At 38.0% G+C, this 27,301-nt stretch overlaps 1 protein-coding gene across 1 annotated transcript in view; it reads left to right on the forward strand.

The window, feature by feature from the left end:
- The first annotated feature begins 14,218 nt into the window (after positions 1 to 14,218).
- LOC106067717 (uncharacterized) overlaps positions 14,219 to 27,301 on the forward strand; it is a 204,512-nt gene continuing 191,429 nt past the window's right edge. Inside the window, exon 1 of the mRNA XM_056006954.1 lies at positions 14,219 to 21,517. Coding sequence (XP_055862929.1) covers positions 14,353 to 21,517 — 7,165 coding nt within the window. The 5' untranslated portion in view covers positions 14,219 to 14,352. The remainder of the gene's footprint in view (positions 21,518 to 27,301) is intronic.

The raw sequence follows: 27,301 nt of genomic DNA on the forward strand, positions 1-27,301 counted from the left end.
AGAGTCGTAATTGCCCCTTGTCTTTGCATTTATATACAATCTAAAACATGTACGAAATACATTTACCTTTTTTTTTTAACCTTACCTATCCCTTAGTTTGTTGGACCGTTGGGGCACCATGCAAGATTTGTCGACCGTCTTTCTCCATTCCTCTCTGTCTTTTCCCTTAGATAGAACCTCTTTCAATGGCATGCCCGTCCATTCTTTTATGTTGTCCTCCCATCGCTTTCTCTGTCTGCCTCTTCTTCTTTTTCCTGGTACTGTACACTACGTTACTGAAGTCCACGCATTTATATGTCAGGTTTTATGCATTTAAAGCCTAACACATTTATGAGAACAAGCACGAATATGTGCCCTTCGTATGATACATGATTTGTGGGCCGCATAGTATATTAATGCTAGGGCCAAGTTCGACAACCGGTCCTCCTATGTTATGTCGGCATTATGGAGTGTGTGTGTTTCAATGGGGACGATGAGAAGGAGGTAGCGATTGTAGGGTGGCAGTATGATGCAAAATAAGCGTCAGTGTCGTAGCCTGTCTAGGGTAGGCCAGACGAGTTCAGAATGTCAGAGTGAAAAGACGTGTTTTTTTTATAGTGAGTTAGATTTTGTTCAAAATACTATCTTTATATTGTAACTAAAGTCTACTACATTTATTTCATTTCATCTCAAGTTAAATATGTATTAAAAGTTATATTCGGTTCTATTCATAAAGGAGTTATCTCCAGTTCTACAGGTTAAACTACGCCTACAACGGTTTAGTTGTCTACCAGCGGTTTGGTGCTACAGGTCAACGACCGTCAACATCTATGGATTAGACTAAAGAAGCTTTTTTTTTTCCTACTGCATAGTAAGCATCTATATTTAAATTTCAATAAAAAAGAAAAAAATAATACGAAAAATTGCCCCCACCAGCTTAAAATTGAGCTACGCCACTTCACACACAGCTCGTCTCAGTATCAGCTGCTTGAAGAAGTCACTATTTAGTCATATACTAACGTACTTAAGAAGACCTGCACACGGTTCTAATCGATTTGACTTGCTGTATTGATCACCTTTTTGAGTCTTAGAGTAGGTTGTAGATTTCGCTACACTATCTGCTTTTAACCTCAGGAGTTACTCTCTTCTGTGATAAGTGGAGAAAGCCAATTAGGTTGTGTCTCGTTAACCCATCACTCCCTGTTGGCGGTGACTGAGTTCGTTATTTCCATATAGAAGCAATTTATATGAACTAGGTAAGACTGGGTGAAATATGAACTGTCAAGTGTATGGGGTTAATAGTCCCTCAATGAACTCGTTACGTTTGTGTCTGTTCTATTTATGTGAATGTTTTTATTTTTTGTTTGGAAATAAGAAAAGAATCTTTGTAATCACAAGAAATTTCCATAAGGATAAAAAAAGCAGTGTTAATCTTAGTCTTAGTTTTAGTTTTAGTTTTAGTTTTAGTCTTAGTCTTAGTCTTAGTTTTAGTTTTAGTTTTAGTTTTAGTTTATTAATCTATATTATATAAGATAAGATAAGAATCTAATCAATTGTGCCACATTTCTGACTAATGGAATATGAACACACAAAAAAAAAAACAAAAAAAAAAACACTTTTAACATGTTATTGATTTGTAGAAACGTGTTGGCTGTGAAATATCAATGTTTCGGAAGACTATTATGTCTGCAACAGAGCGACACTCGAAGTTAGTGCTACTTACTAAATTAGAAGCTACATGTTCGGGGCTTATTGACCAGATCTACTTTCCGAGAACAATAGATGAAATTGTTTTACTCTCAAAGCTCGCAAAAAGCGTTGACTAAACACTTTGTGATAGGACAGCCCTGTAAGAAGTGCTGTGTGTTATTTTGCTGTGGGAGGGGGGAGGAGGGTGTTATGGAGTGTAAGTGAAAGTTGAAGAGGGAGGAACAAGCGAGGGACGTGTGACTGAAAGAGGAACATTTCAGTGAGTTACATTTTGTATCGTCATGACAATTGTTTCTATACATAGGCTAAACTTGTATTCAGTTTGGTTCAAAAGGAAGTTTGTCAAGGTTTAGCTCAAGTTCGACATTAAGAATTTTAATTCGCCAACATTGATTTTGTTGAACTAGCTATTTGGAGCTACAAACCAACGACCGAATATCAACAGGGGGGCTACGTTGCAAATTAACAGTGAGTTTGGTCAATTGTTTTTTGAAAATAAAAGTTATATTAAATGTATCAATTAGTTTGGATCAGTCATGTAATTAAATGTGTAATAGATCTAGACTAACAATAATAAATCTGTGCGTTAAGAAACATTTTTACCAATTGTTTTTGTTTAGCGCAATTTCATGCTTTTAGCTTTCTCACTATGTTATGATCCTATCACTTGTCTGGACCAGTTGGAGAGGGGTGGAGGAGAAAGACTGAAGACCTTAAGCCAACACGAAGAGCGTATGAACATGGAAGATTGCATTGTTTTTATTTCATGTTTGTGTTCACTAAGCCTCAGACGACGACCTATAAAGGGGACTAATTCAGCTTATACCACTACTTCATTCAAGAACAGTTTCTTTCCCTTGTTCGAGATACCAAACAAAATAATTAATTAATTAGTTAATTTTTTAAATTGATTCTTGTGTTGTCAGGTAAAAGAAATAATTAAGATAAATTTCAGCTAGATCCGAGATCGGGTGTGGGAGAAATAACGTGTTCAAACATTTTACCAGATAGACAGAGTTGATGTAAGCTTTGTAAATAAAAAACTATGTAACAATTTTTTTACACTTATAAAATCACATTCCTGATCTCTTACGTTTAAAGTATTAAGTAAATTTTGTTATTTAGCTGGTAGCATTGATATTTCAAAATGGCGCCCTTGACATTGTTTAATTTGTCTTTTTATAATTATAAATCTTCATTTTTACATTTTCTTACTTTTCCCTTCAGTTTCTATCCTATGGTCAACACGTTTCTTCCTAACACATCCTTTTCTATTTCTCTCGTACAGGATTTGATTGCTTTTCAAAATATTTTGTTTATCAATACTTCCGTATGCAGCTAAAAACCAACAACTTTCTATTTATCGCTATGTCTCCATTAATGTAAATTTCCTATTATACACACCGGATACACCCGAAAGAAGGTACTATTTATGGCTGTGCCACCAGTCTATGAACCTCTCCAGTACAAACTCAATAAGAAGATTTAACGTCTTCAAAATAGCTGCAGTACATATAAACATAATTTAAACACAATTGAGCTCTGAAAGACATTTTTGTCTTTTTACACGATCCCCTGAGTGCCACAGGGTATACAAGTATCACAGGCTGAGAACCCCTATCATTGTACAGTGCATCTAAGTTATTTGGACTCTTAATTTTTAATTTACCAGAAAATTGCCAGACGCGGTGTCATTAACTGACTTTCCGATGTCCTCCACTTTTCTTTTCAAGTATCCGGAAATGTAGTTTATGCGCCATGTTGAGCAGGCTAGATCTATAGGGGCTCATTACTTAGTGTAACGTAAGATGATTGTGTGTGTGTGTGTTTCGTGTGTATGTGTACGCACGTGTAGTGTGTGTTTGGAGGGAAATAACGAGACGATAAAACTACTTCACAAGGGCAGTGATTCTCAAATTATGGTCCGCTAAAAGCAAGTTTATACGACAGAATAATTTGATTAATAATCAAATCACCCTTTACTACTGTTAAATATGTATATTAAATACTATTCTATGACGACCTAAAAGTGGTGGTCTTCTTATTCTAGCCAGCTTTTAGCTGCATAGAGCAAATGATAAAAGCTCCCATAGGGCTGATGGTAAAAGCTTCCGTAGGGCTGATGGTAAAAGCTCCCGTAGAGCTGATGGTAAAAGCTCCCGTAGGGCTGATGGTAAAAGCTCCCGTAGGGCTGATGGTAAAAGCACCCGTAGGGCTGATGGTAAAAGCACCCGTAGGGCTGATGGTATAAGCTCCCGTAGGGCTGATGGTAAAAGCACCCGTAGGGCTGATGGTATAAGCTCCCGTAGGGCTGATGGTAAAAGCTCCCGTAGGGCTGATGGTAAAAGCTCCCGTAGGGCTGATGGTAAAAGCTCCCATAGGGCTGATGGTAAAGGGTTCATCTGTTTCTATGGCTGCCAGCTAACAAGAATGTCATGTGCTGGCCTGTGCTGGCCCACTCATGTTAATTGTAGTTTGGTGAACTCCAGAACATCCTTAAAATCCCAAAAGCTCAGAATCCTAGCCGATAATTAATATTCATAACTTATATAGGACCCTCTGTTCAAAAGGCGAGGTCTAACTACGTTCAAAATCAGTAATGAGTTTCATCATTCTATACGATTTATCAACGGAGGAAACAAATATGAAAGTTCTTATACTATAGACTTTTAATAAAGAACAGTTACTCGGGATGTAACAATTGGACGATGTGCGCAAGAGTTCTCCAATAAGATCTTGAGCACAATCCTTTGTAAGCTATTTGGAGCTACAACCCAACGACTATGTTTCAACACTGATCCAAAGTATCTTGATTAGTTTAGTTAAATTAAAATATGGGCACGCTTGTAGGCAAAACAAATGTTCCATTGGTTTTGAGGTCTGTCTATAGGTATAGTAATGAAGAAGTTGCAAGCAATATAGTGAACTTTCAAGAGATTACATATGTCCACCAGTTGACCACAACTCCTATCCTCCTGTTTTATTCATGGCTACTTCAGAAACACGCACACACACACACGCACACACTCTTTCTCTTTCTCTCTCGCTATCTCTTTCTCTCTCGCTATCTCTTTCTCTCCCCACTGACAGATATAGCCCAATTAGCCCTAAACACAAAGATCAGGCTGACCTTAGAACACGTAGATGAAGTTGGTGTCAGAAGACATAGATCAAGTTAGTGCGCTCAACAGGTTGATGGATTTTAAAATGTTTGCAAGTTTTGAAAAGTAAATTTTGGCCAATCAGGCCATTGAGATCCGATGAATAAGGGATTTATCCTTAGGTAATAGCAAATGGCTTCTGAAAGAGAGACAGCTGGAGAGCTTTTACCAAGGTCGAAGGACATATTTTTGAGATTCAAAGAAAAGTCCTTGCCAAAGACAGGCGGAGACAGAAAGTCTTGTGAGCACATTGTCTGGTCAACCTATTATTGGATGAACCAATCGAGCGGAGAAACAACTGAGCGGTGGTGAACCAACGGAGTGGTGGTGAACCAATAGAGCGGTGAACGAATCGTCGTTGAACAAGCTTTCTGTGACATTAATGTCGAGATCCCTCACCGGATGTGACGCAAAAAATTGCATGACTTTTTTTTTTCGTTCATAGTATGAAGTCAGAAGATTCAGAGACTCAAGTCCTGTGTCTGAGATGAGTGATTTCCAGATCAGGCAGTTCTACACAAAGTTTGTCTTCTTATGTGGAGTTCTGGGGCCAGTATGTTTTTCCGGATTCTTGATAAGGTGTGCAGCTTTGAAGGGCGTACATCATTCACTAGTGAAACTCCACAAGGGGCATGTTTCGCTAGTCCCAATTTATATCTGTGTCTCATTCTGTCGTGCCCTTTACGGAGGGGAAAATTGTGTCCGCATAGATTATACTAAGCGCCATTTTTCTTCACGTTCTGGAAACAACTGGTCCATCTTTGCACTGTACTACTGTTCACCTATTTTGAATTGAATGCGTTTTCGTTATCAGCATTTGGCCACTTTGTAAGCACAGTACCTCACGCCATTAAACATACATTGTAAAGGACCAGATTTTCTAAGGTGCAAATGTGAAGGCAAAAACATTAAGATATATTGAAACATCATTTTTAAAGCAAATAATTGGTCCTTAAAATTTTAAGAACAAATATTTTAATTAACGAAAGTAAAGAAAATCAAAATCGAGGATGCTTCAAAAAAAAAAGCAATTTAAATATAAAAAATACTTTAAAAAAAAACTCGCTCATCTAGATTGAAAAATTAAGAAAATTTATCGAGTCTGAATTTGAACTCCAGTCTCCGTGATGGAAGGCGGACTTGCCTTTCCCCTGAGCCATTCAAGTACTTATAAAAATAGCTGGCCTTATTAGTCAATGGTTAGGTTAACGCGCGACCCAATTCTTTATATTATTGTGATAATTGTCAAGAGTGGCGCGTCGCCGAGCTAGTATATTTCCCAAATAAAACAAAATTAATTAATTACGACTCATTGATTCACTAATTGGTAATCCCTTTATATAGATTCACTTGCTGTCATTGACAATGAATAACTGTGGAAAGTTTCAACTTGATCCGAGAATGGGAAGTGGATGAGATAAACGTGCATAAGATTTGTATCAGACAGACGGACGGAGTGACTTAATAGAAGTCCCGATACAATAAAACAGAAACGATTAGCCTCCTTTAATCATCCGTGTCACACGTGTGACATTTATTTGGGAATTAAAATACAAGGAATTCAGTTGTTTTGGATGACACGTCATGTTCAGACGACTAATGGGAAAATAAACGAGAATTAGCATGTATTATTCTTCGCATACCAATTACTACAAGCGGCCCCCGAAAGGAAAATAGCTGCTATTCGTTTGTCCTTCCAGCTTAGATCGCAAAAACTAGATACGATATTGAAATTCAGATATGAAATTGTAGATCCTGCAATGCTCCTGGTGCAACGGTCACTTTATTGTTCCGTGAAGGTGAAACGTTCCATTTTTTAAATTAAAAAATGTAAGCAGTTTTTTTTTCCATACAAATACACCATATTTACAACTATTCACTATTAATAGAAGGGAGGCTAATTTAATAAAGGTTGGTATACTTGTACTTCATGTCAAAATAATTATGCAACGATTTTGTAATAACTGTATGACCATCTTCGTGTTGAATAAGTTTTTTGTCGGAGGCCAGTTTTTGTCAAGCGAAATCATAGATGAAACACAGATCTGACATTCTAATGTTCCGTGAATGTTGATTAGACTAGTAGAGACATAATGAAAGGGAAAACAAGAAGAAATAAACATAATTTAAAAAAAAAAATAAAAAAAATCTCTAATTAAGCGCAGTTATATCTATTAGTTTGGATCAATGAATTTGTAATGGATCTAATTTAGACCAACAATACTAACTCTGTGCGATCATATTTACCAATTGATACAAATATTTGTAATAATAATAATCTTTATTGTCCGTGAGGAAATTTGTCTTACAATTTGTGCATTACACCAAACAGAAGATAGTAACTAAGACAAAATATGTACATTCATACCTGACTCACTCATAATTTACATACGAAAGAAGTTTATATCAATTGTTCCTATTTCATGATTTGATTGCCAGGGGTACAAAAGAGTGTTTGTGTCTGTTTGTCTTTGCTAACTGTGTCTTATAATAGCACAGGTTTATTATTTCATGCTTTTATGGTGAGCTTTCTCAATACGCTATGATCCTGTCACTTGTTTGGACCAGTTGGGAAAAAAAAGGGGGGGGGGGTGAATATTACCATGTTGGTTTTTTTACGGTGTATGCGGAGACTACTGTGCAAGAGAAGTGCTTATGAAAATAGAAGGTTTTATAATTATGAATTGTTAGTTTCAAACTTTAATAAAGCAAAGTATAAAAATGACTAATTCAACTTACACCACCTAATCAGTCAAGTAGAGTTTCAATACTTGTTCAATACCAAACATAATAATTAATTGATAATAATTAATTGATTGGTTAATTTTAAGTCTTGTTTTGTCATGTGCAAGAGATAATTGTGCAAAATTTCAGCTTGATTAAGATTGGGTGTGGGAGAAATATCGTATTCAAATTTTTAATCAGACAGACAGACAGAGTAGGTAATATAATCTGAATTTATGGCAGTATAACTAGTAAATCAGTAAATGTATTCAATGTATCATAACTCTAGCATTAATTAAGATAACTTTCATTAAAACAAATATATTAAGAACTTCTGCCCAATGCTTACTTAAATCCAGCCCTGTATTTGATGCACACAAGTAGGACCTGGCCTCTTTAGTCGCGAAGTAACTTTTGATCTCATAGAAATGAAATAGGGTCCGGCTATGTTTGGAACGATGCCACCCACACAGCAGTTCCCCCCTCTCCACACTGCTGATCTCTCCAAAGAAATACAGTTTGAGGTCAGCGGCAATGAAGGCTCTGCCAGGGTGTAGCGCTTTGTAATGTAAGTAGGGAGTATTTAAATTAAGTCTTGTACATTGATTGAGGAGGCTCGGTGGCTGAGCGGCAAAGCGCTTGGCTTCCGAACCGGGATCCGAGGTTCGAATTCTGTTGAAGACTGGATCTTTTAGCGCGTCGGGGTCCACCCAGATCTAATGGGTACCTGACATTAGTTAAAATAAAGGCGGTTGTAATATAAAGTAGTGCGGTTGGTAGTTTAATAATAATAATAATAATAATAATAATAATAATAATCTTTATTGTCCGTAAGGAAATTTGTCTTACAATTAGTACATTACACCAAACAAAACATTATAACTATAAAAACTTAAATGTACATTTACACAAGACTCCCTCATAATTTACAGGTTTAGCTGGCCACATAACCGTAGGCCACAGAAACAGATGACCTTTACATCATCTGCCCTATAGACCACAAGGTCTGAAAAGGGAACTTTAGTACACTTAACATTGATTGAACAGGAGAAGAGTCTTGCAAGAGAAAAAAAAAGCACTGCACAACGCCCCCCATCCCCTGGTTTGCGTTTTTTTTTTTTTTTTTTTTTTAAATTCGTCTGCGTAATGTACAGAAGTTTTGTATCACTCTTGCTCAAACCTGCGTTTGCACTGGATATCACTTTTTAGCCAGTGTTTCCCAAAGTGGGGTACGCACCGCTTCCCCTCCCAGGGGTAAGGGAAGACTTGGGGGGGGGGGGGTTACGCGTTGCACCTCATTTACTACGCTGATTTTTTTTTAAAATACCCAATTAGCATGTTCATATTTCTCATAGACGCAGGTCGAGGGGTACTCAGAGTTACAAAAATTGTTTAAAAAAGGGTACACTTTAGTTCAAAGTTTGGGAAACACTGCTCTAAGCTGTTGCTAAGAAGTGTATGTGTGTTGATTGTAGATGCTATGAAACAAAACAACCAGCACATAAAGTGTCTTAGCGGAGTAGACAGACAATTATTGTAGACGATGCACCCCGTCCCCATGACACATTGACACTGACATGACACGCTCACACACACACACACACACACACGTTAACATTTACAGTCTTAATTGGATCCAGTAGTGTAAACAATTGCCATAACAACTTGCACAGCTTTCGTTTCATTCCAAGACGCGCCATATTGCTAGCTATCTTGGCATTGCTTGTCTTAAACCTTTTTTTTAACGAACCTTTTAATTCAGAACACACACACATACACACACACACAAACTCACATTCACTCCCCCCCCCCACTCTCTCCCTCTCTCTCATTGACACTCAATGGCTGATAATTAAAAAAAAGATACAGCTATAATGGTTCGTGTTCCCCCCCCCCCTAACCCACAGAAACAAACAAACAAATCTTCCATCATATTACAGACTAAACAAAATTATAACATTACAGTATACAAAAAGGGAGATGATTCCGATCATAATAATCGAGCAGACGTGAACCTATTTCTGAGACTTAAATACTGGAGGCAAAATGCACGTGCGACACGTGGGTTTTAGTTAGGCGGGAAAAGGGGGGGAGAGAAGGGGGTCGCGTCGTGAGACTGAAAACCCGATGATTTCTTTGTTTGAGTTTAAGCAGACGACAACGATTTTTGTCTCCGCCACGACCTTCTCTCCCCTCCCATATGACTTTGCCAATTTCTTTTTTTTTAGATATTTTTTTTTCGTATGAAAAAAGAAGAAGGCCTACTTTTTATGTTGCTCTTATGGGTAATATGTAGAGTTGTGGTTCTTTTCTCATCTAGGCGATACACATAGATTGAGTTACGGTTCTTGCTCTCACAGCGTGTGCTTTGTGTTTTTATTTTTATCACGATTTGATTTTATTTCGCTGTGTGAATTTCTGCCTGTACGGAGGGGCAGGAAGGGGGGCGCTGTTGGGCTTGTACCATGGCGAACCTGTAACGTTGACAAACTCGTAAGTGACTCAGCTCAGACCACGTGTTGAGACGTTTATGAAGCCTCACAGGTATTTCACCATTTTTTTTCAAGTTATACCTTGTACAGATACCTTAGAAACGTTTGTACACAATTCATTGATTTAGCCAAAGCGTTTCAGTTATAAGCTCCTTCACTTTATACATACACAGCTTTAAAGGATCCTTTTTTTTCTCAAACCTTCTACCAACTCACTCTGTCTGTCTGTCTGATAAAAAGTTTGTACACGTGATTTATCCTACACCCAATCTCGGATCAAGCTGACATTTTGCAAAATTAATTCTTTTACCTGACAACACAAGAATCAATAAAAACAATTAAACCAATTAGTTAATTAACTATTGGTAATAAATTATTTGTTTGGTATCTCAAACAAGGGAAAGAAAATGTAATTGACTGAATTAGTCCCCTTTATAGGTCATTGTCTGAGTCTTAGTGACTCAAACATGAAACATAGGACGAGACCATAGAAACAATAGAAAACTATAATATCTTCCATGTTCATAATCTCTCCACTAGTAAAGTGGTAACCGTGTTGGCTTGAGAAGCATGAATAAGCTTTAGTCCATGAGTTCCAAATCAGGTCGTTCCCCTCTTATGTTTTTATAAATGCTTTTCTATTCTAAATCTATTACACATTTAAGTACAGGGCTGATCCAAACTCATTGATACAAGTACGCTCAATATAATCTTTGGTTTGAAAAAAGTATTTTACAAAATATTCTTGTTGGAGTTCTACCTTGTACAGATACCCATCAAAGTTTGTACGTAATTCATTGATTTAGCCAAAGCATTTTATATCTCAGCTTCTGCACTCTTTACATAAAATGCTTTAAGGGATTCGTTTTTTTATTGGCACCATTGCAGTGTTTACCTTAGTCTTATACTTCATTAGCTTAGCGCGAGATATGCGAGAAGAAGTTAACCACAATAGGAGCATTTTCCGACTAAATGTTATCTGCTCCTTGTTTACGCTATTTGGATAATACATCCAGCAGTCAGGTTCCATAATGAATGTGATACAGAAAGAGAGACAGACAGGAGAAAGCGATAATAAAAAATGGGGTGGTGATATAATGGAACCTACATAGAAACGTTAGAAAATGAAAAGAAGAAGCTTGGGAGAGATTTGGCATGAAACGGCTAAATAAACAAGACCGAGAACGCCATTTTGAAAGAGCACTGTTGCTAACTAACTCAGCAAGAAAGACATAAAAAAAAAAAAAAAAAAAAGAATTCGTATCAATTTGTTTGGATCAGTCATGTCATTAAATTTATAAGAGATCTAGACATTCTAGACTAACAATAATAAACATGTGCTATTACAAATATTTTTACCAATTGGCTTTGTTAAGCGCAATTTCATGCTTTTAGCTTTCTGAATACGCTATGAACCTATCACTTGCATGGAAAAGTTGGAAAGGGGTGGGGAAGAAAGAAGGGGGCATCTGTGTGATCGCTTTTTAAAATGCATTTATAAAAAAATAATTAAAAAGTTGAAGGACGTGAATTCGAACTTGAGGACTTAAAGTCAACTCAGCCTCAAGCCAATACACTAATCACTGTGAAAGGGAAATGCTTATGAGAATACAAGGGTTGATAGTTATCTACTGTTACCCTTAAACTTTTCTCTCTATAAAGTATAAAGGGGACTAATTCAACTTATACTGCAATATCAGTCAAGTACAATTTTTTCCCTTGTTTAATATACAAAACAAAAAAAGAATTACCAATAATTAATTTAATTTTTAGCAGCCCGCTAAATGGGAAAAGACGCTATTAGTTTTGTGTGGAATGTTTGTCCGTCCGTCCCGTTTAGATCTCGTAAACCAGAAAAGATAATGAAAATCCGACATCATAATATTTTAGACCATTCAAAGTTCTGTTGCAACGGCTAATTTTTTCTTCTCTGAAAGCGAAAAATCGAATTTTTAAATCATTTTTATGCAAGCGTTTTTTTTTCATAAAAATACACCATTTTTACAACTATTCACTATTAATAGTAGCAGAGTCGAGGACCTCTTTAGTAGTGGAGATGACAATGTACCATATTTTTTAACACATTTATGCAAATGGTTTTAAATTTTTTGTATTATTTTTTTCTACATTTTTATTGCTAAATTAAGTAAGCTGTCATACTAACTACTACATTTACACACACAAGTGTTTAAATTTTTTTAAAGAGAAAAAATCCTTTTAGTATGCATATAAGATGGACATAATTTAATACAACAATCAATAAGTATTTTTTTCATATTCTCACGTGAACTAAAACAACACACTAAAATGCACAAGACTAAAGGATTACCTTTTTACAAAACAATTAGATCAATTTTATATTCATTATAAGACATCAGTTAAGCCAGGCTCACATCAAACTTCATAATCACTTTCACCTATCTCTTGGTCTGCTGGACCGCTGGGGCACCACACAAGATTTGTCCACCTTCTTTCTCCATTCTTTTCTGTCATTTGTCTTTGATAGAATTTCATTCTGATGTTCTTTCTGAAAATATTGAAACCTGCCTTCCTATCTGCCTGAATGCAGGGCCGGTCTTAGGCCACTGCAACCTATGTGGCCGCAGTGGGCCCCGCACTTTCATAGGCCCCGCGCGAATTCTAGGTGAAAATTATTAAATTAAACCATTTTAACTTATTTTTAACGGGATCCTGCAATTCTCCTGAAATTCCAAAATATACTAAAAAATGTCATGAAAATCTCCTGAAAATATTGAAACATTTTCTGAAAACTGAGGCAACAATCTCCTTAAAAACAGACAAAATAGTCATTTCGGGGTGTCATTCAATATGGAAAACGCCAATCCTACTCGCGATTAAAAGAAAACGTCATTTGTCAGATTTCATTTTAAAAAATTGAAATAATAAGACAAATTTTAACTAAAAGAAGAAGTTCAAATACCTCATTCACTTAAATAGTCACTGGCATACAAATACAGATCTATCTCGACCTCTTTAAAAAAAAACAAAAGCTATATTTTGCTAGTCAATAGTAAATCTAAAAGGCAGATCTGAATGTTTATCGGCTTTTTAAAAAAACAAAAAACCTATGTACTGTAGATGGCTCGTATGTGATCGTAATTTTGTACGAAATTTTGTATGAATAAAATGCAAAGACGAATTTATCGTCAAATACCTAATCCCTACCCAGATTCCCAGATTAGGCCCCGCGCAATCCGTTTCGCATAGAGCCCCGCAATCTGTAGAACCTGCCCTGCCTGGGTGGACCACTTCGGGGGCCGATTTTGAGTTTGTGTTTCCACACAAACTATCATTGTAATCTTGTCTTTTTTTTTTTTTATTGATTCTAGTTTTGTCAGATAAAAGAAATAATTGTTCGAAATTTCTGCTTGATTGTGGCAGAAATATCGTGTAAAAACTATTTACTGGATTTCCCCCTTTTTTTCATATTCTTTGTTATTGATAATCCTAGTCCATGATATTTTCTTGCTTATGTTATTCCCTTGTTTATGATACCTCAATATTATCCGAATATTCGGAACCCATTCGTTTCTTCTGATTACACTAAACATTTCGAGCTAGTCACATTCATGTATTACATTTCCTTGTTAGCCAAATCACTTCTTAAGAATGTAACAATCTTCACCAGCACCCTCTCACCATATTTCAATGTGAATAATTTGGGAAAAAAAATATGAAGAAAATTATAACGCGTTGACCAACTGCCTTTATATATATATATAAACAGTAAAGGACTTAATACTATCTATCTATCTATCTATCTATCTATCTATCTATCTATCTATCTATCTATCTATCTATCTATCTATCTATCTATCTATCTATCTATCTGTCTGTCTGTCTGTCTGTCTATCTATCTATCTATCTATCTATCTATCTATCTATCTATCTATCTATCTATCTATCTATCTATCTATCTATCTATCTATCTGTCTGTCTGTCTGTCTGTCTATCTATCTATCTATCTATCTATCTATTTATCTACCTATTTATCTATCTATCTATCTATCTATCTATATAATCTATCTATTTTGTCTGTCTGCCTGTCTCTAATTTAATTTTTTTTTATCTCTTTGAATTCTTTATTTCCTCAGGTAAAAATCTAAAACTTTGACAGTTCCCAAGTACACAGTGGACGATTGCCACAAGACACCACAAACTTGCTAATGTTGCTGTGTGATAGAGTGAAGAAATATAAATTAAGGAAGCTGTTTTATGTTCAGGGTGCGCCATGGCGAACACTCTCAGGATCTGTTCAATGAAAGATGCAGCCTTCGAATATTACACTAGAGCCTCAGGAGCGAGGCCTTTCCACTTGGCCTACTTCTCCAAAAAAAGACTGTCTGGATCCTCCGTGTCCGTCGTTGCCGCCTCTCACTGTTAGCGTTGACCAGGCGGAGGATTCAGATGACGCCAGTTCCTCGTACAATTCCTGGTCGTCTTTCTCTTTTTCCTCGTCGCCCACTTCATCGGATTACCAGTGTAGCCCGGACAGGGTTGATGTCGATGCTGAAAACGCAGGTGCCATAGTTGCACAGAAAGTTGCCGAGAGCGACGTCTGTGATGGTCGAACAAACAGCGCCGATGCTGAATTCAACCATCAAGAGCAAACATCTTCGCGATCACGTGATGGGAGCATAACGTTTATGTCTGATGACGTCGCCAACAGCGAGTCTTATCCTAGTATGAACATGGCGAAGATGAAGATGGCAGATAAATATTCAAAAAGGACAGACCTGTTTGAAGTTTCAGAAGCGAACAAAAAAGCAGATCCTGGGGTACAGTTAGTATCAGGCAGCGCTTTATCCTGCAAAAAGTCAAGCAAAACGCTACCAAAAACTACTACTCCAAGTTCCAGCAGCAAAGAAAAATACCTGGATCTACCTATGGAAGAATACGACAAGGTTGAAAGCTCTGAGTCTAAAGGCTTGAAGCTGACTTTCAGAAGAAAGTCAACAGAGAGGCTTCAGCCTCCACTAGTTCAGTCTAAGGAGAAAAAGATAAAGCCCCCTCCGAGCATTCCAAAGTTAATAGTCCAAAAATGTAAATGCCCCGAGGGATACAGCAAAAAAGAGCTACAGTGCTCTATCTGTCAGACAGAAGTGAAACAAAAAGACTTGGATCGACGCACAACTAACATAAAAATCAGCATTGATAAGAAACTTGAAAGCGCGGGGCATATTGATGATGTTAAAAGATGCTTAGACACTTCTTCTGACAAAATGGAAAATGCGTGTGTAGACAATCAAGAAACAACTTCAAGATTTGCACATAGAGTGTCCTTGGAGGCACCAACGAATTTCAGTGAATGTTTGCAAGTGAAATCAGACGTTCCACCCAAATTAAAGCCAAAATCTAAGCAGGAAGAAAAAACGACTTATGTGACCATCTCCTCGAGCTCCTCATGTTCATTGTCTGAGAGTTCATTGAAGTCTACACGCCCATCTTGCAAAACGTCGACCCCTAATAATAAAGATGGCGAAAAATTGAATTCAAAAGAAAAAATTCAAGTGAATACGAAATCGAGTCAAAAACTGGATAAAAGCAGTCCTGCAAATTCAGCACAACTAGCTCCAAAACTACACAAAAAAGAAAACGACTTAAGTAGCTCTGAATGTCATATTAAAGACAGCAAGCCCACAAAATCTTCATCCGATTCGCTTAAAGTCTACAAGTCTTCAAAATCACATTCGAACTCTCCTAAAACTCATGAAGTTACTAAAACATCAAAACCAATGACCCCAGCTCCTGTGTGTCAAAGCAAACCCATTGACTCTTCGAATTTAACGTCACTGAACTCAGATCCTGACCTCCAAGTCAGTACGTCAACTCCAGAAACTTCATTATTGCATGACAGAAATGGCAACGTAGATTCGTCGTCATTGCCTTCTGAGATTCACAAGTCAAAGAAAATTACAAAGCCAACGCCACAGACTGAAGCAGAAAAACAAAACAGGCCATTCTCAAAATCATCCGATCTCTACAGCAAGCCAAAATCATCGACAGACTCATCTTCAATATTGCCTGAAATCGAAGACAAGGCAAGCAAGCCAACTAATTCATCGCCAATAGATACTGACCATAATAAAGTGAAGAATTCGCTAACAATCGCTCACAACACAAGTTCAAAGATTGCAAATGCTTCGAATTCCTCACCCTTAAAACATAACCTTCAAAAAGACAAAATCAAATCAGCAAACGCATTATCTATATTACCTGAAGTCCGTAACACGGAAACAATACCAAGTCATTCATCGCAATCAATACCAAGCGATGCCAAAAATGATTCCTCCATACAGATTCAAAACAATCAAAGTGTAAGCAAATCTGCAAAAACATCTACAACATTCGAATCTCCCACCAAAGAGAACACAGTAAAGACATCATCATCTTTTGTTTCTAACCATAGCAAAATTAGCAGGTCCCGTAATTCATTATCCTTAACGGAACTAGATGAGGAAAAAAATAAACCCACCTATTTTTCATCATTAAAGGAGGACCTCCAAATCAAAGCAAAAATATCAAAAAGTGCATCTCTTATAGAGCAAGGATCTCACAGCGGAGCAAATAGATCTCTTAAATCTGAACACACCAACAAAGAAATCAAAACAAGCATTGCATCTTCCCAAGCCACCAGTATTACCAAGAAAGAAAGCAATCCATCTGTTTCAAAAGTACATGGACATAAACTGGACAGCAAAGCCAGCAAGTTGAACAATGAAATAGACAAGAAATTTAACGATTTCGTAAAGTGTAGTTTCTCTACTCATGCTATTTCTAAGAAAACTGATAAACTCGCTGATTTATCATCGCCAGCATGTGATCTAAAATTAAAACACAAGCCTGGACACACTTCATCACATACAAAAGAAGCAAGCAAAAGTTCATCGCTGCCATCAATCGCACACACAAATAAGTCGAATAAGTCTACCAAAACATCGACACTATCATCCGAACATCACGAGAACTCTAGCAGTTCTAAAAATCCATCATCTGCTGAACCTAAACTTGATAAAAAACTAAGCAAATCTGCAAATGTTGATAACTGTACACTTCTTCACCAAACACCAAAACAAAAAGAGTCATCGTCAAAAGTCAACGATCAGCCTAAAGAAACAAAATCCAATGAATCCAATGAAAAACTGTCGATCCCAAAGTCAACGGATGGTGTTCTTGAAAAGGATCTTGCATCTTTTGATACGCTGAAAAGGAATGTTTCTGAACAAACATTGACGACATCCCCGAACAGTCAAAGTGAACAAAATTGTGTTGTACAAAGCAATAAAATGTTCATTAAAGTGCCTGCCAGTCCAAATGAGAATTTGGATATAACCTTCCAGGAGAAATACACTAGTCAAGAACTAAAAAGTGTAGAGTGTTTACCAGTTTTCCAGGAGAAATACACTAGTCAAGAACTAAAAAGTGTAGAGTGTTTACCAGTTTTAATACACGAAATGAGTCAAACTTATGGGCTTTCAAATCACAACAACAACACTGACAGAAATTCACTCAATGTAGATTTGAACCCAAGATTATTGAGAAAACCGTATTACAAGAGATCAGACAGTGCTCCACCTCCTTCTAGCTCGTCACTGCTGTCTAAAACGTCTTCGTCTGTTATTCAGGATTCATCGGACTATGCAACACCTTGTAGAACAGCCTTACTAGACTCTATAATTCAACAAGAAAGGCCCAAATCGTCCCCACCTCTAACTTATTACTGTTTTCAGTCCTTCCAAAATAGTGACAAAAAATCTCCAGTGGTCATTTTAGATCGATTACCATCGCCAGTAATCGAGCTTTACTCTATGCAGACAATGAATGACGCACCTTTACTTGATGGACCGATCCAATTAGATTCTAAGGGTGTCTGCAATGAAGAGAATCTGTCACAGGAAGAGCACTACACTTCCGATTGGAACTCTTCAGATTGCGAAACTAATCGTATAAGTTCTGGAAAGCTGAAATTTACTTACAGGAAAGTCGCGGATAAGAAGAAGTATCACATCAAAACTAACAGAAAAGCTCAGCCCAAGAATCCAACTCCAGATAGGACTGTCACTGGAGAACAATTGGAGCTAGGACTTAAAGAAAGCTACACTCCGACACGCAGGCAATATCTGAGAGCGTCCAAATGCGGTGTAAGATATATCAACGACGACGATGACGTAATAGAAGAAATCATGGCGGCCTCGTGGCTTGAAGACCAGAACATCTTACAGGACAAGACATTTACTTCTAAAAAAGGATCTGTCAATAACTCTAGAGGCATGAATGGAGTTCGGAAGAAAAGAGGTCCAAAAAGTAAAACTTTGAAGATGGCAGCGCCGGAACCAGCTAAAGAGAAACCTGTTGACGAGAATGACGGACTGGTTGATCCCAGAATAAAAGCCATGTCAGAAGCGCTACGCCGTGCAGATGAAACGGGCCGGAATGCCGAATACATTGCATTCAACACAAGTCAGAGACATCACAGTTTTGGTCCAAATAACAGAAGTAAAACAAATCCAGCGAAACGAAATGTAGGCGGGAAACTCAGGCAACCCTACCCTCGTAGAAAATATTGTTTTGGCCGAAAGCAGCACGCGCCGGCTGGTGCGTATTTAAAACAACAAAACTCCACAATGAGATGCACAAAATCCAAATGCAACTTTAATGTGATGAATGACAAAGATGAACACGTATCGTATAGGAGAAGGGACGATCTCAATGCTCAAACAATGAACCCAACAAATACACCTTTATGTCCAGATTTATCATGTCACGTGGGGGAACTGTGTTCTTCTGGCAAGTACAGAAACCTTTTAAAGTCTGATGTTTACAACGCACGTGCCGCGGAGGAAAGTAGTTCCCATTTCATTGATCCACGGATTCACATGCAAGTACAATTTTGTGAAAAGGCGCGAAAATGTAGCTGCTTCCGGTGCCAAAATGCTCAAACTCTACTCGACGAAAACGAGCGCTACAGACTCTGGTGCCGAGATAACCGAAATATCTTGCGAGGCAATGGATATGAAAGACAGTCAACCAAATGTCAAAGATGTTGCAGTCATTGTATTTGCAGAGCTGGTTATAATAATTTAATAGAGGACAATGAAATGTATTCTTCATTTTATAATCAGGATGAGAAATCAGACAATGAAAATACAGAAAACAACCCGGCTGATAATCTAGACGAGACAAATTTAAATGAAAATGACATATTTATTACAACAGAGCCTGGGGTCACTGAAGATTCACTGGAGGAGTACACATTAAGAGATTATGCGCTTTGCCTAGACAGGCATGCGTCCGATGAAATTCCCAGAGATGTCGACTTCATGGGACTCGACTATTCCGAGTTTGAAAATCAAGAAGATGAGCTCGAAAGAAGGTCAGAGAGAAGTTGTGCTAGAAACCAAGCAGAGATCAGTGACGACTCATGGAACATACAATCCGCCGATGAGATCAGCCCGAGCTTCTATTCGTTCTATTTCCAAGGGCCTGAAGGAAAGCGTTCCGCGACTCATGGAGATAATCATGAAGAAGGAATGGACAAAACGAAGATGCAATGTACGCCGAGTAAGCAGAAGATGCCACCAACAGGGATAACCAAAACCTCATCACATCAACAATTTGTATGCAACCCTCAAACAGCGCCCGGCAGTGCAAATCTTGTCCCTATGCCTCAAAGGCCATGCATCAACAAGCCATTGTCCATTCTCATTTGCCCTTCACCTGACAACTCAGACTACGGGTCGCCACCGTCACTAACCGAGTATAAGTCACCCTTGTGGTGTAAAGAGAAAAGTAACTCTCTCGATCCTGAAGCCCATCACACTGTCCCTTGCTGTTCTGGCGTCAAGTGCGTGGATTCCCATTTTGAAGAGGCAGCTCGTCCAAACGATGACACTCAAGAAGAGAGCAGCTATAAGGGAGATCTTCAGCAAGGGAAACAACTATCAAAACTAACGCTACCCAGAATCATTGTCAGCTCGCCGTCTTCAACAAACACACAAAGCAACGAGACTCCTACGAGTGTTTCTCCATCGTGTGTATCCTACGCTAGTTTCTTAAGCCCAAGCATGTATCACGCCAGGCGAAATCAGCGATGCGATTCTCCTTTTCGGCTTCCATATATTTTGGATAGCCCCTCAAAGCAGACTGTGGAAGACGTATGCAAGTCTGGCTGCGATCTTGGCTCCAGGAAATTTCCAGAAGAAAAGATTCACCGACAGTCAAAATTACCTTCTCCCAAACATCGACGACATTACCAAAAGAGGCTCAAGAGAGTCAAACGTCCGACTCATTCTGACCATCTCGTGGACAGTGATGATAGCGATTCGACTTTGGTGTACCCGACGGTGGGCAAAGTAGGACTTTGTAGTAAGCACGTTCCAAGCCGGAGATCGTCTTTGGGTGTGTCCTCCAACGGTCTCAGTGAGGTCTCTCCTAACAGTGCTTTGAACAGCCCAAACTTCAAAAGCGATGAGAGATCCGAGCACACGGCGAGTTCAGACAGCCAGAGCATTGAACGTAGAAAATCAGAGCTTTCCAATTTAGTATCTGATCTGAGGGAGTCTATCTCAAAGTCCAAGGCGCTGAAAAGAAGCCGGCGCACCAACTCATTTTCTGGAGATTCTCAGCCGAAACTCTCCGATCCCGATATATGTATTCAGCGCACAACAAACAACAGGCCTACTTTTGAGAGGTTCATGTCCGTGGAAGCCATAATGGACAGTGACACTCCTTATGCCACGATCACCAGAGGAATTAACAACACTTCGAAGTGTGAAGAGATCGAGCTGATGAAGTACGTATCCGGGGTATGTCTTCAGCGCAAGGGGGAGGAAACCGCTTCATCCGTGGCCGAGACTCAGATGTATGGAATAGAGTTCTCTCACCAGAATCAAAACAACTGTACAATCATAAATGAGAATAAAAAAAAGGAAACCAACGAAATGGTCAATGATTCTAGAGAAGCAACAGAAAAAGGAAACAATACCCTGAGCAACTTTCCTGAAGTTCCCACAGACGACTCTGACTGTGAAGGAAAACTTATGGTCGTGATTGAGAACGCTGAGTCCAATGAAGTCATAGAAGGGGACGAAGCGTACAATAAAGTGACATCTGGATCTTACCGACTTACCATGGGCCCCGGTAATCGCTTTCGAAAAAATGGACGTCGTATTGCAGGCCGACGGCGAGGGAAGGAGCGCGGGCTAATCTCGATCCAGTCTTTGCTGAGCCGAAAAACTGCCAACAAAAAACGTCCGTCCCCTCGAGACGGCTTGCAGGCCCACAAAACACTGACCGAGTCTACGGAGGACGATGTACCAAGGCAAAGAAAAGAATGTTTCTCCTCCACGCTTCAGAATGTTGCCAAATCCAGGGCAACAGTAAACGGTGCGTTGAGGAAGAGATACTCTACCAAGAGGAAGCAACGTAAGGGTGAGTACTCTTTTAAAAAATCTAATCACTCACGCTTCTCTCCCTTAGCTACGTAAGCTTGGTGTTGCTTTCATTAGATCCTCTCTAGAGGCCATCTTCTAGAGGACTACTTTCAAACGTTGCATTATGTTTCTGTTCGCTGTAATCCTAACCGCCGTATCAGTTTAGTGTGGTAAGGGAAAAGAACAAAATAATACATAGATCATTTGAAAGATATATTGGTTGGCGTAAAAAAACTATTTAAAAATGCAAACATCATTGACGATCGTCAAATCTCAAAGAAAGATGTACTAGATGATGTGTATTAGCTGGGTAACAAGGCGCTGTGGTATAACAGACCCTCCCCTTATTGAATCGTAACAAGGCGCTGTGGTATAACAGACCCTCCCCTTATTGAGTCGTAACAAGGCGCTGTGGTATAACAGACCCTCCCCTTATTGGATCGTAACAAGGAATTGTATCCCCCCCCACATGTCACAGCATTGTTTGAGAATCACCGTGAACCTTGATTACCGCATGTCACAGTGAATCTCAAACAATGCTGTGACACCTCAAAGGAGAAAGAAGAAAAAAGAGCTTGTTTTGTTTTGGCTTAATTTAAAATAACATTTAGTTGTGTTAGTTTATGTGAATAAACTTTTGTTTACAGTTTACAATTTATGACCAGACACAGAAAAAAGGGGGGGGGGGGGTATCTCGGAGAAGCTTTTCTGTATTCGGTACAAATAAGTCATCAACTACTCAACCGAATTTCTCACTTTTCTTTTCACTGCCTTGTTCTACCCCTCCCCCCCCCCCCCACGTCTTCTCAGCACATAGGCTTCAAAACACTCCACATTGAATGAGGCAACAAGTCGCCCATCAAAAAGTTATAAAATCTGTTCCTGATTTCTTCCAGATGCAAGTAGAAAACCTTGTTATGTGTACACTAATGTTGAGGCAGTCAGATACGTGTACAGCAGTCTGGCTCAGCGTGATGAGGAGGCTCTAATTCAGAACGTCACACAATTACATGGACAAAGTGTTACAAATACTGGCTAGAACTTTGTCATTCACGTGTATTGATTAAAGAGTTTTATATCATACCGATGATTTAATAAATGCTATAATAGGTGGTAAAAAGAGGTGTGGTAACAAGTATCATTATCATCTAGAAGGTGTTAGAATCAATAGTTCCTCTTATCTAGATGGCTGTACTTACGTATCTCTTTTTATTTGTAATTTGATGGCTGTCGGTGCGATGTTTGATAGATCTACTAACCTGAAGACTTTATTCACACGAGCAAAGACACGTTAGATCTATTGGAACATTTTGTTCCAGCACTGAGTTTTAATGATGAAAGTGTGATTGTTTAGTGTGTGTGTGTGTGTGTGTGTATTTGTTCTTTTCTGGGAACGTAACAGGAAGAAGGACAGTCTGTGTAGTTGTGTCGTTCAGATGTGTATGTGTGTCAATTTAGCTGTTATCTGTGTGCTAGTGTCAGTCATCTTGATTTAGAATTCTTCATATGCTTTTATCTATCTATCTATATCTATCTATCTATCTATCTATCTATCTATCTATCTATCTATCTATCTATCTATCTATCTATCTATCTATCTATCTATCTATCTATCTATCTTATCTATCTATCTATCTATCTATCTATCTATCTATCTATCTATCTATCTATCTACGTTATATATATACACTTGTATATCGATGTCTTTGTTGCGAGAAATGTTTAAGTAGTCAATGAGCTCCACCCTGTGCCTCCAACCCTACCCATTCTGTGCTCCTTTTGCATCCACTAACACAGCGCTGCCCAACCTCAGGCCCGAGGGACCATATCCGGTCTCACCTAGCTTCTAACAGTGACTGATGAAGCGGCAGAGGCTTGAGGTCATTTTTTTCTTCCTGAATGCGGTTGGTGACACGCACGTCAAACATTTACATGCCACTCTCCCCCTAGACTTAAAAAGGGCACTACTCCATGGGGAGGATCTTGCTGATACTTTTACAACTTTAAGGGTCCTTTTCTGTTTTTTTTTTTAAAAGTCTCCATGGAGATATGAACGCTATAATCCTCGGTTCAGGAGCCGAGCGCTTCACGCCACCATACACTACACTAGGTCTGAGATACAAAAATGCGTTGGGTAACCGAAAATAAAATCTATAAATAATATTTATATTTAACATTTTATTGTATTATATAGTTACGCATTGATCATGGACTAGGAAAGGAGGGGGGGGGGGGCACACAGGAAAGCTTAACATATTAACGTTGTCAACGAATGTCCCAATGCACAAATCGAGGCGTTTTTAAAACCAACCAGTCAGTGATTTCTTTCATCCTGAAACCGTTATTTAATTTCGTAATTCTTTTATCTCAAGTCATCCGTAGCTTATACTACCATATTAGTGTAAACCAGGGGTGGGCAAATTACGGACCGCGGGCCACATGCGGCCCGCCGGATTGTTTTATGCGGCCCGCGGACATCTACAGAAATAAGGTGTAATCAAAGGTTGATGTTGACTGACTATAATTTGTCAGCAGTAACAAGGATAGCAACTAGTAAACTAGTTCCATAGTTTTAGAACATTACGAACGATTGTAAACAGTTAAATACTTTACATTAAGTACAACTGTACATTTGGGGTTAAAGGTTGTGATGTAAAAAGACAATAGCAATTTTTTTTAAAAAAATCGTAAAATTTGTTTCAGAAATCGATAACTCTTGTTGTCATTCTTCAATTAGGGAGTGTGAAAAAAAAAGAATGTATAATACAGTATAAATATGAATTAACAAACATTATACACAGGTAGCAAACGTATATATATATATGTGGCCCACATTCCCAAAATATTTTTAATGCGGCCCTCGATGCAAAAAGGTTGCCCACCCCTGGTGTAAACGAATTTATATCATATGTTAGAAAACGTCTTGGTATGTTTAAGGGAGCCTGAACCATTAAAATTGTTTTCGAAAATTGTAAAATCAAAATAATGGCTTGTTATAAAAGATTTACTTCTATAAGTAAGGAGGCTGCACTTCGAAAAGAAAACCACGAATGAAACAGCTGTAAATCTGGTATTGCCAATAAATAATTGGTTTCTACTCTGGGGACATTTTTTTTTTAGTTAGACAATTGCACTCTGAGTGATGCGGGTGTCGTCACATTGTTTTTTAAAGTGAAATCAACTAAAGCCTTCGGTAGCTTGTTGTTATATTAGCTCCCGTCAATACATAAGTAGATCTACCCTGCGTTAGATATACTAAATCAGTGGTTCCCAAACTTTTTTGTCTCGTAGACCCCTTGCCTCTTTTTCTGGTTTTTGGTAGACCCCCTGTTTAACTTGCAAATTTTTTTCAAATTCATTTTCTTAAAACTAATTTCTGTCTGTAGTGAGTTGAAAAAGGCAATTGGCATGTTTGATAAGGAAGGAATGAACAATTTTAAATAATCAACGCTATACAGCTTACATTTATTTTTGCTAAACAGAAGCATGAAGACAACATTAAGTTATTTAAATAATTCTTGAAATTAAATACGACAATTTTTTCGTTTAAATAGAAGGATAAATATTGAAAGGATCAACTCAGGTCTAAATTATATATTATTAGGAAGAGTTACATGAATGGGATGTGAAAATTAAAAGTCACGACCTGCTTAAATGAAATCTATTACCGTAGACCCCGTGGACATCTCATAGACCCCCAATTTATTTTTTCACTTTCGTAGACCCCTTGGAAGTCTTCGTAGACCCCTGGGGGTCTATATAGACCACTTTGGGAATCACTGTACTAAATCATATAGTCTGTTCGATCAGGGGGAAAAATGAGATCACGGTCAACATGCCCCACAACAGAATCCGTAGTACAAGAGAGACAATTAGTAGTTAAACTATAGGTTTTTGTAGAGCAACACGAGTTACCTACCTTTTTGAAGCTGTTAGTGCGGCATGTTACCTGTATTCAAACTGGAGTCAAAAGTTACATCTGACGAACTTACACATCTGTTAGACTTGAAGCCTTTTTTTTTTGCATGTTTGTTCACAGGTTGAAATTTTCACATTTTCAGTCTAGTGTTTAATTGGATTTACATACACATACAATATTTAAGTATGTGCTGGCTCCAAGGCTAGAGTTTCGTGGATCCCTCTACACTTTTTTTCGAAAGCCTCAATAAAGATCCCCTAACGAATAAAATACTTATATCTAGAAGCATGCTACATTTTAGAAAAAAGAAATATAGTACTTATACATTTTATCTCATGTTCCTTTTTTTAAAAAAAGTATTTATTGTGCATATTTTAGTTTTAAAAAGTATATATGTTTGAGCTAGGTAGACGCACTGACGTAAATCCGTAGCTGTACCGGTATATATATATTCCGAGCATGATACTACTATAGGCGGACTCTTCTTAATAACGACATTGTCACCACCCAACGTCGGATTTAAAGTGTTGGCGTTAAAAATGTGAAAAAAATTTAATTTAAGTTTTTATGACGAGAGTCAAGGAAAAGATGAGATGAACCAAAAGGGGTTTTGTACCCCCCATCCAATGATGAGATTTAATGTGTGTTTGTGTGGGTGACATTTAATGTGTGTTTGTGTGGGTGACATTTAATGTGTGTTTGTATTGGTGAGATTTAATGTGTGTTTGTGTGGATGACATTTAATGTGTGTTTGTGTGGGTGACATTTAATGTATGTTTGTGTGGGTGACATTTAATGTGTGTTTGTGTGGGTGACATTTAATGTGTGTTTGTATTGGTGAGATTAAATGTGTGTTTGTGTGGGTGACATTTAATGTGTGTTTGTGTGGGTGACATTTAATGTGTGTTTGTGTGGGTGACATTTAATGTGTGTTTGTGTGGGTGACATTTAATGTGTGTTTGTGTGGGTGACATTTAATGTGTGTTTGTGTGGGTGACATTTAATGTGTGTTTGTGTGGGTGACATTTAATGTGTGTTTGTATTGGTGAGATTTAATGTGTGTTTGTGTGGGTGACATTTAATGTGTGTCTGTGTGGGTGACATTTAATGTGTGTTTGTGTGTGTGAGATTTAATGTGTGTTTGTGTGTGTGAGATTTAATGTGTGTTTGTGTGGGTGAGATATAATGTATGTTTGTGTGGGTGACATTGAATGTGTGTTTGTGTGGGTGACATTTAATGTGTGTTTGTGTGGGTGACATTTAATGTGTGTTTGTGTGGGTGACATTTAATGTATGTTTGTGTGGGTGACATTTAATATGTGTTTGTGTGGGTGACATTTAATGTGTGTTTGTGTGGGTGACATTTAATGTGTGTTTGTGTGGGTAACATTTAATGTGTGTTTGTGTGGGTGACATTGAATGTGTGTTTGTGTGTGTGAGATTTAATGTGTGTTTGTGTGTGTGATATTTAATGTGTGTTTGTGTGGGTGACATTTAATGTGTGTTTGTGTGGGTGACATTTAATGTGTGTTTGTGTGGGTGACATTTAATGTGTGTTTGTGTTGGTGACATTTAATGCGTGTCTGTGTGGGTGACATTTAATGTGTGTTTGTGTGTGTGAGATTTAATGTGTGTTTGTGTGGGTGACATTTATTGTGTGTTTGTGTGGGTGACATTTAATGTGTGTTTGTGTGTGTGAGATTTAATGTGTGTTTGTGTGGGTGACATTTAATGTGTGTTTGTGTGGGTGAGATTTAATGTGTGTTTGTATTGGTGAGATTTAATGTGTGTTTTGTGTGGGTGACATTTAATGTGTGTTTGTGTGGGTGAGATTAAATGTGTTTGTGTGGGTGAGATATAATG

This window comes from Biomphalaria glabrata, chromosome 12, assembly GCF_947242115.1.
Source record: "Biomphalaria glabrata chromosome 12, xgBioGlab47.1, whole genome shotgun sequence".
Lineage (NCBI taxonomy): Eukaryota > Metazoa > Mollusca > Gastropoda > Planorbidae > Biomphalaria > Biomphalaria glabrata.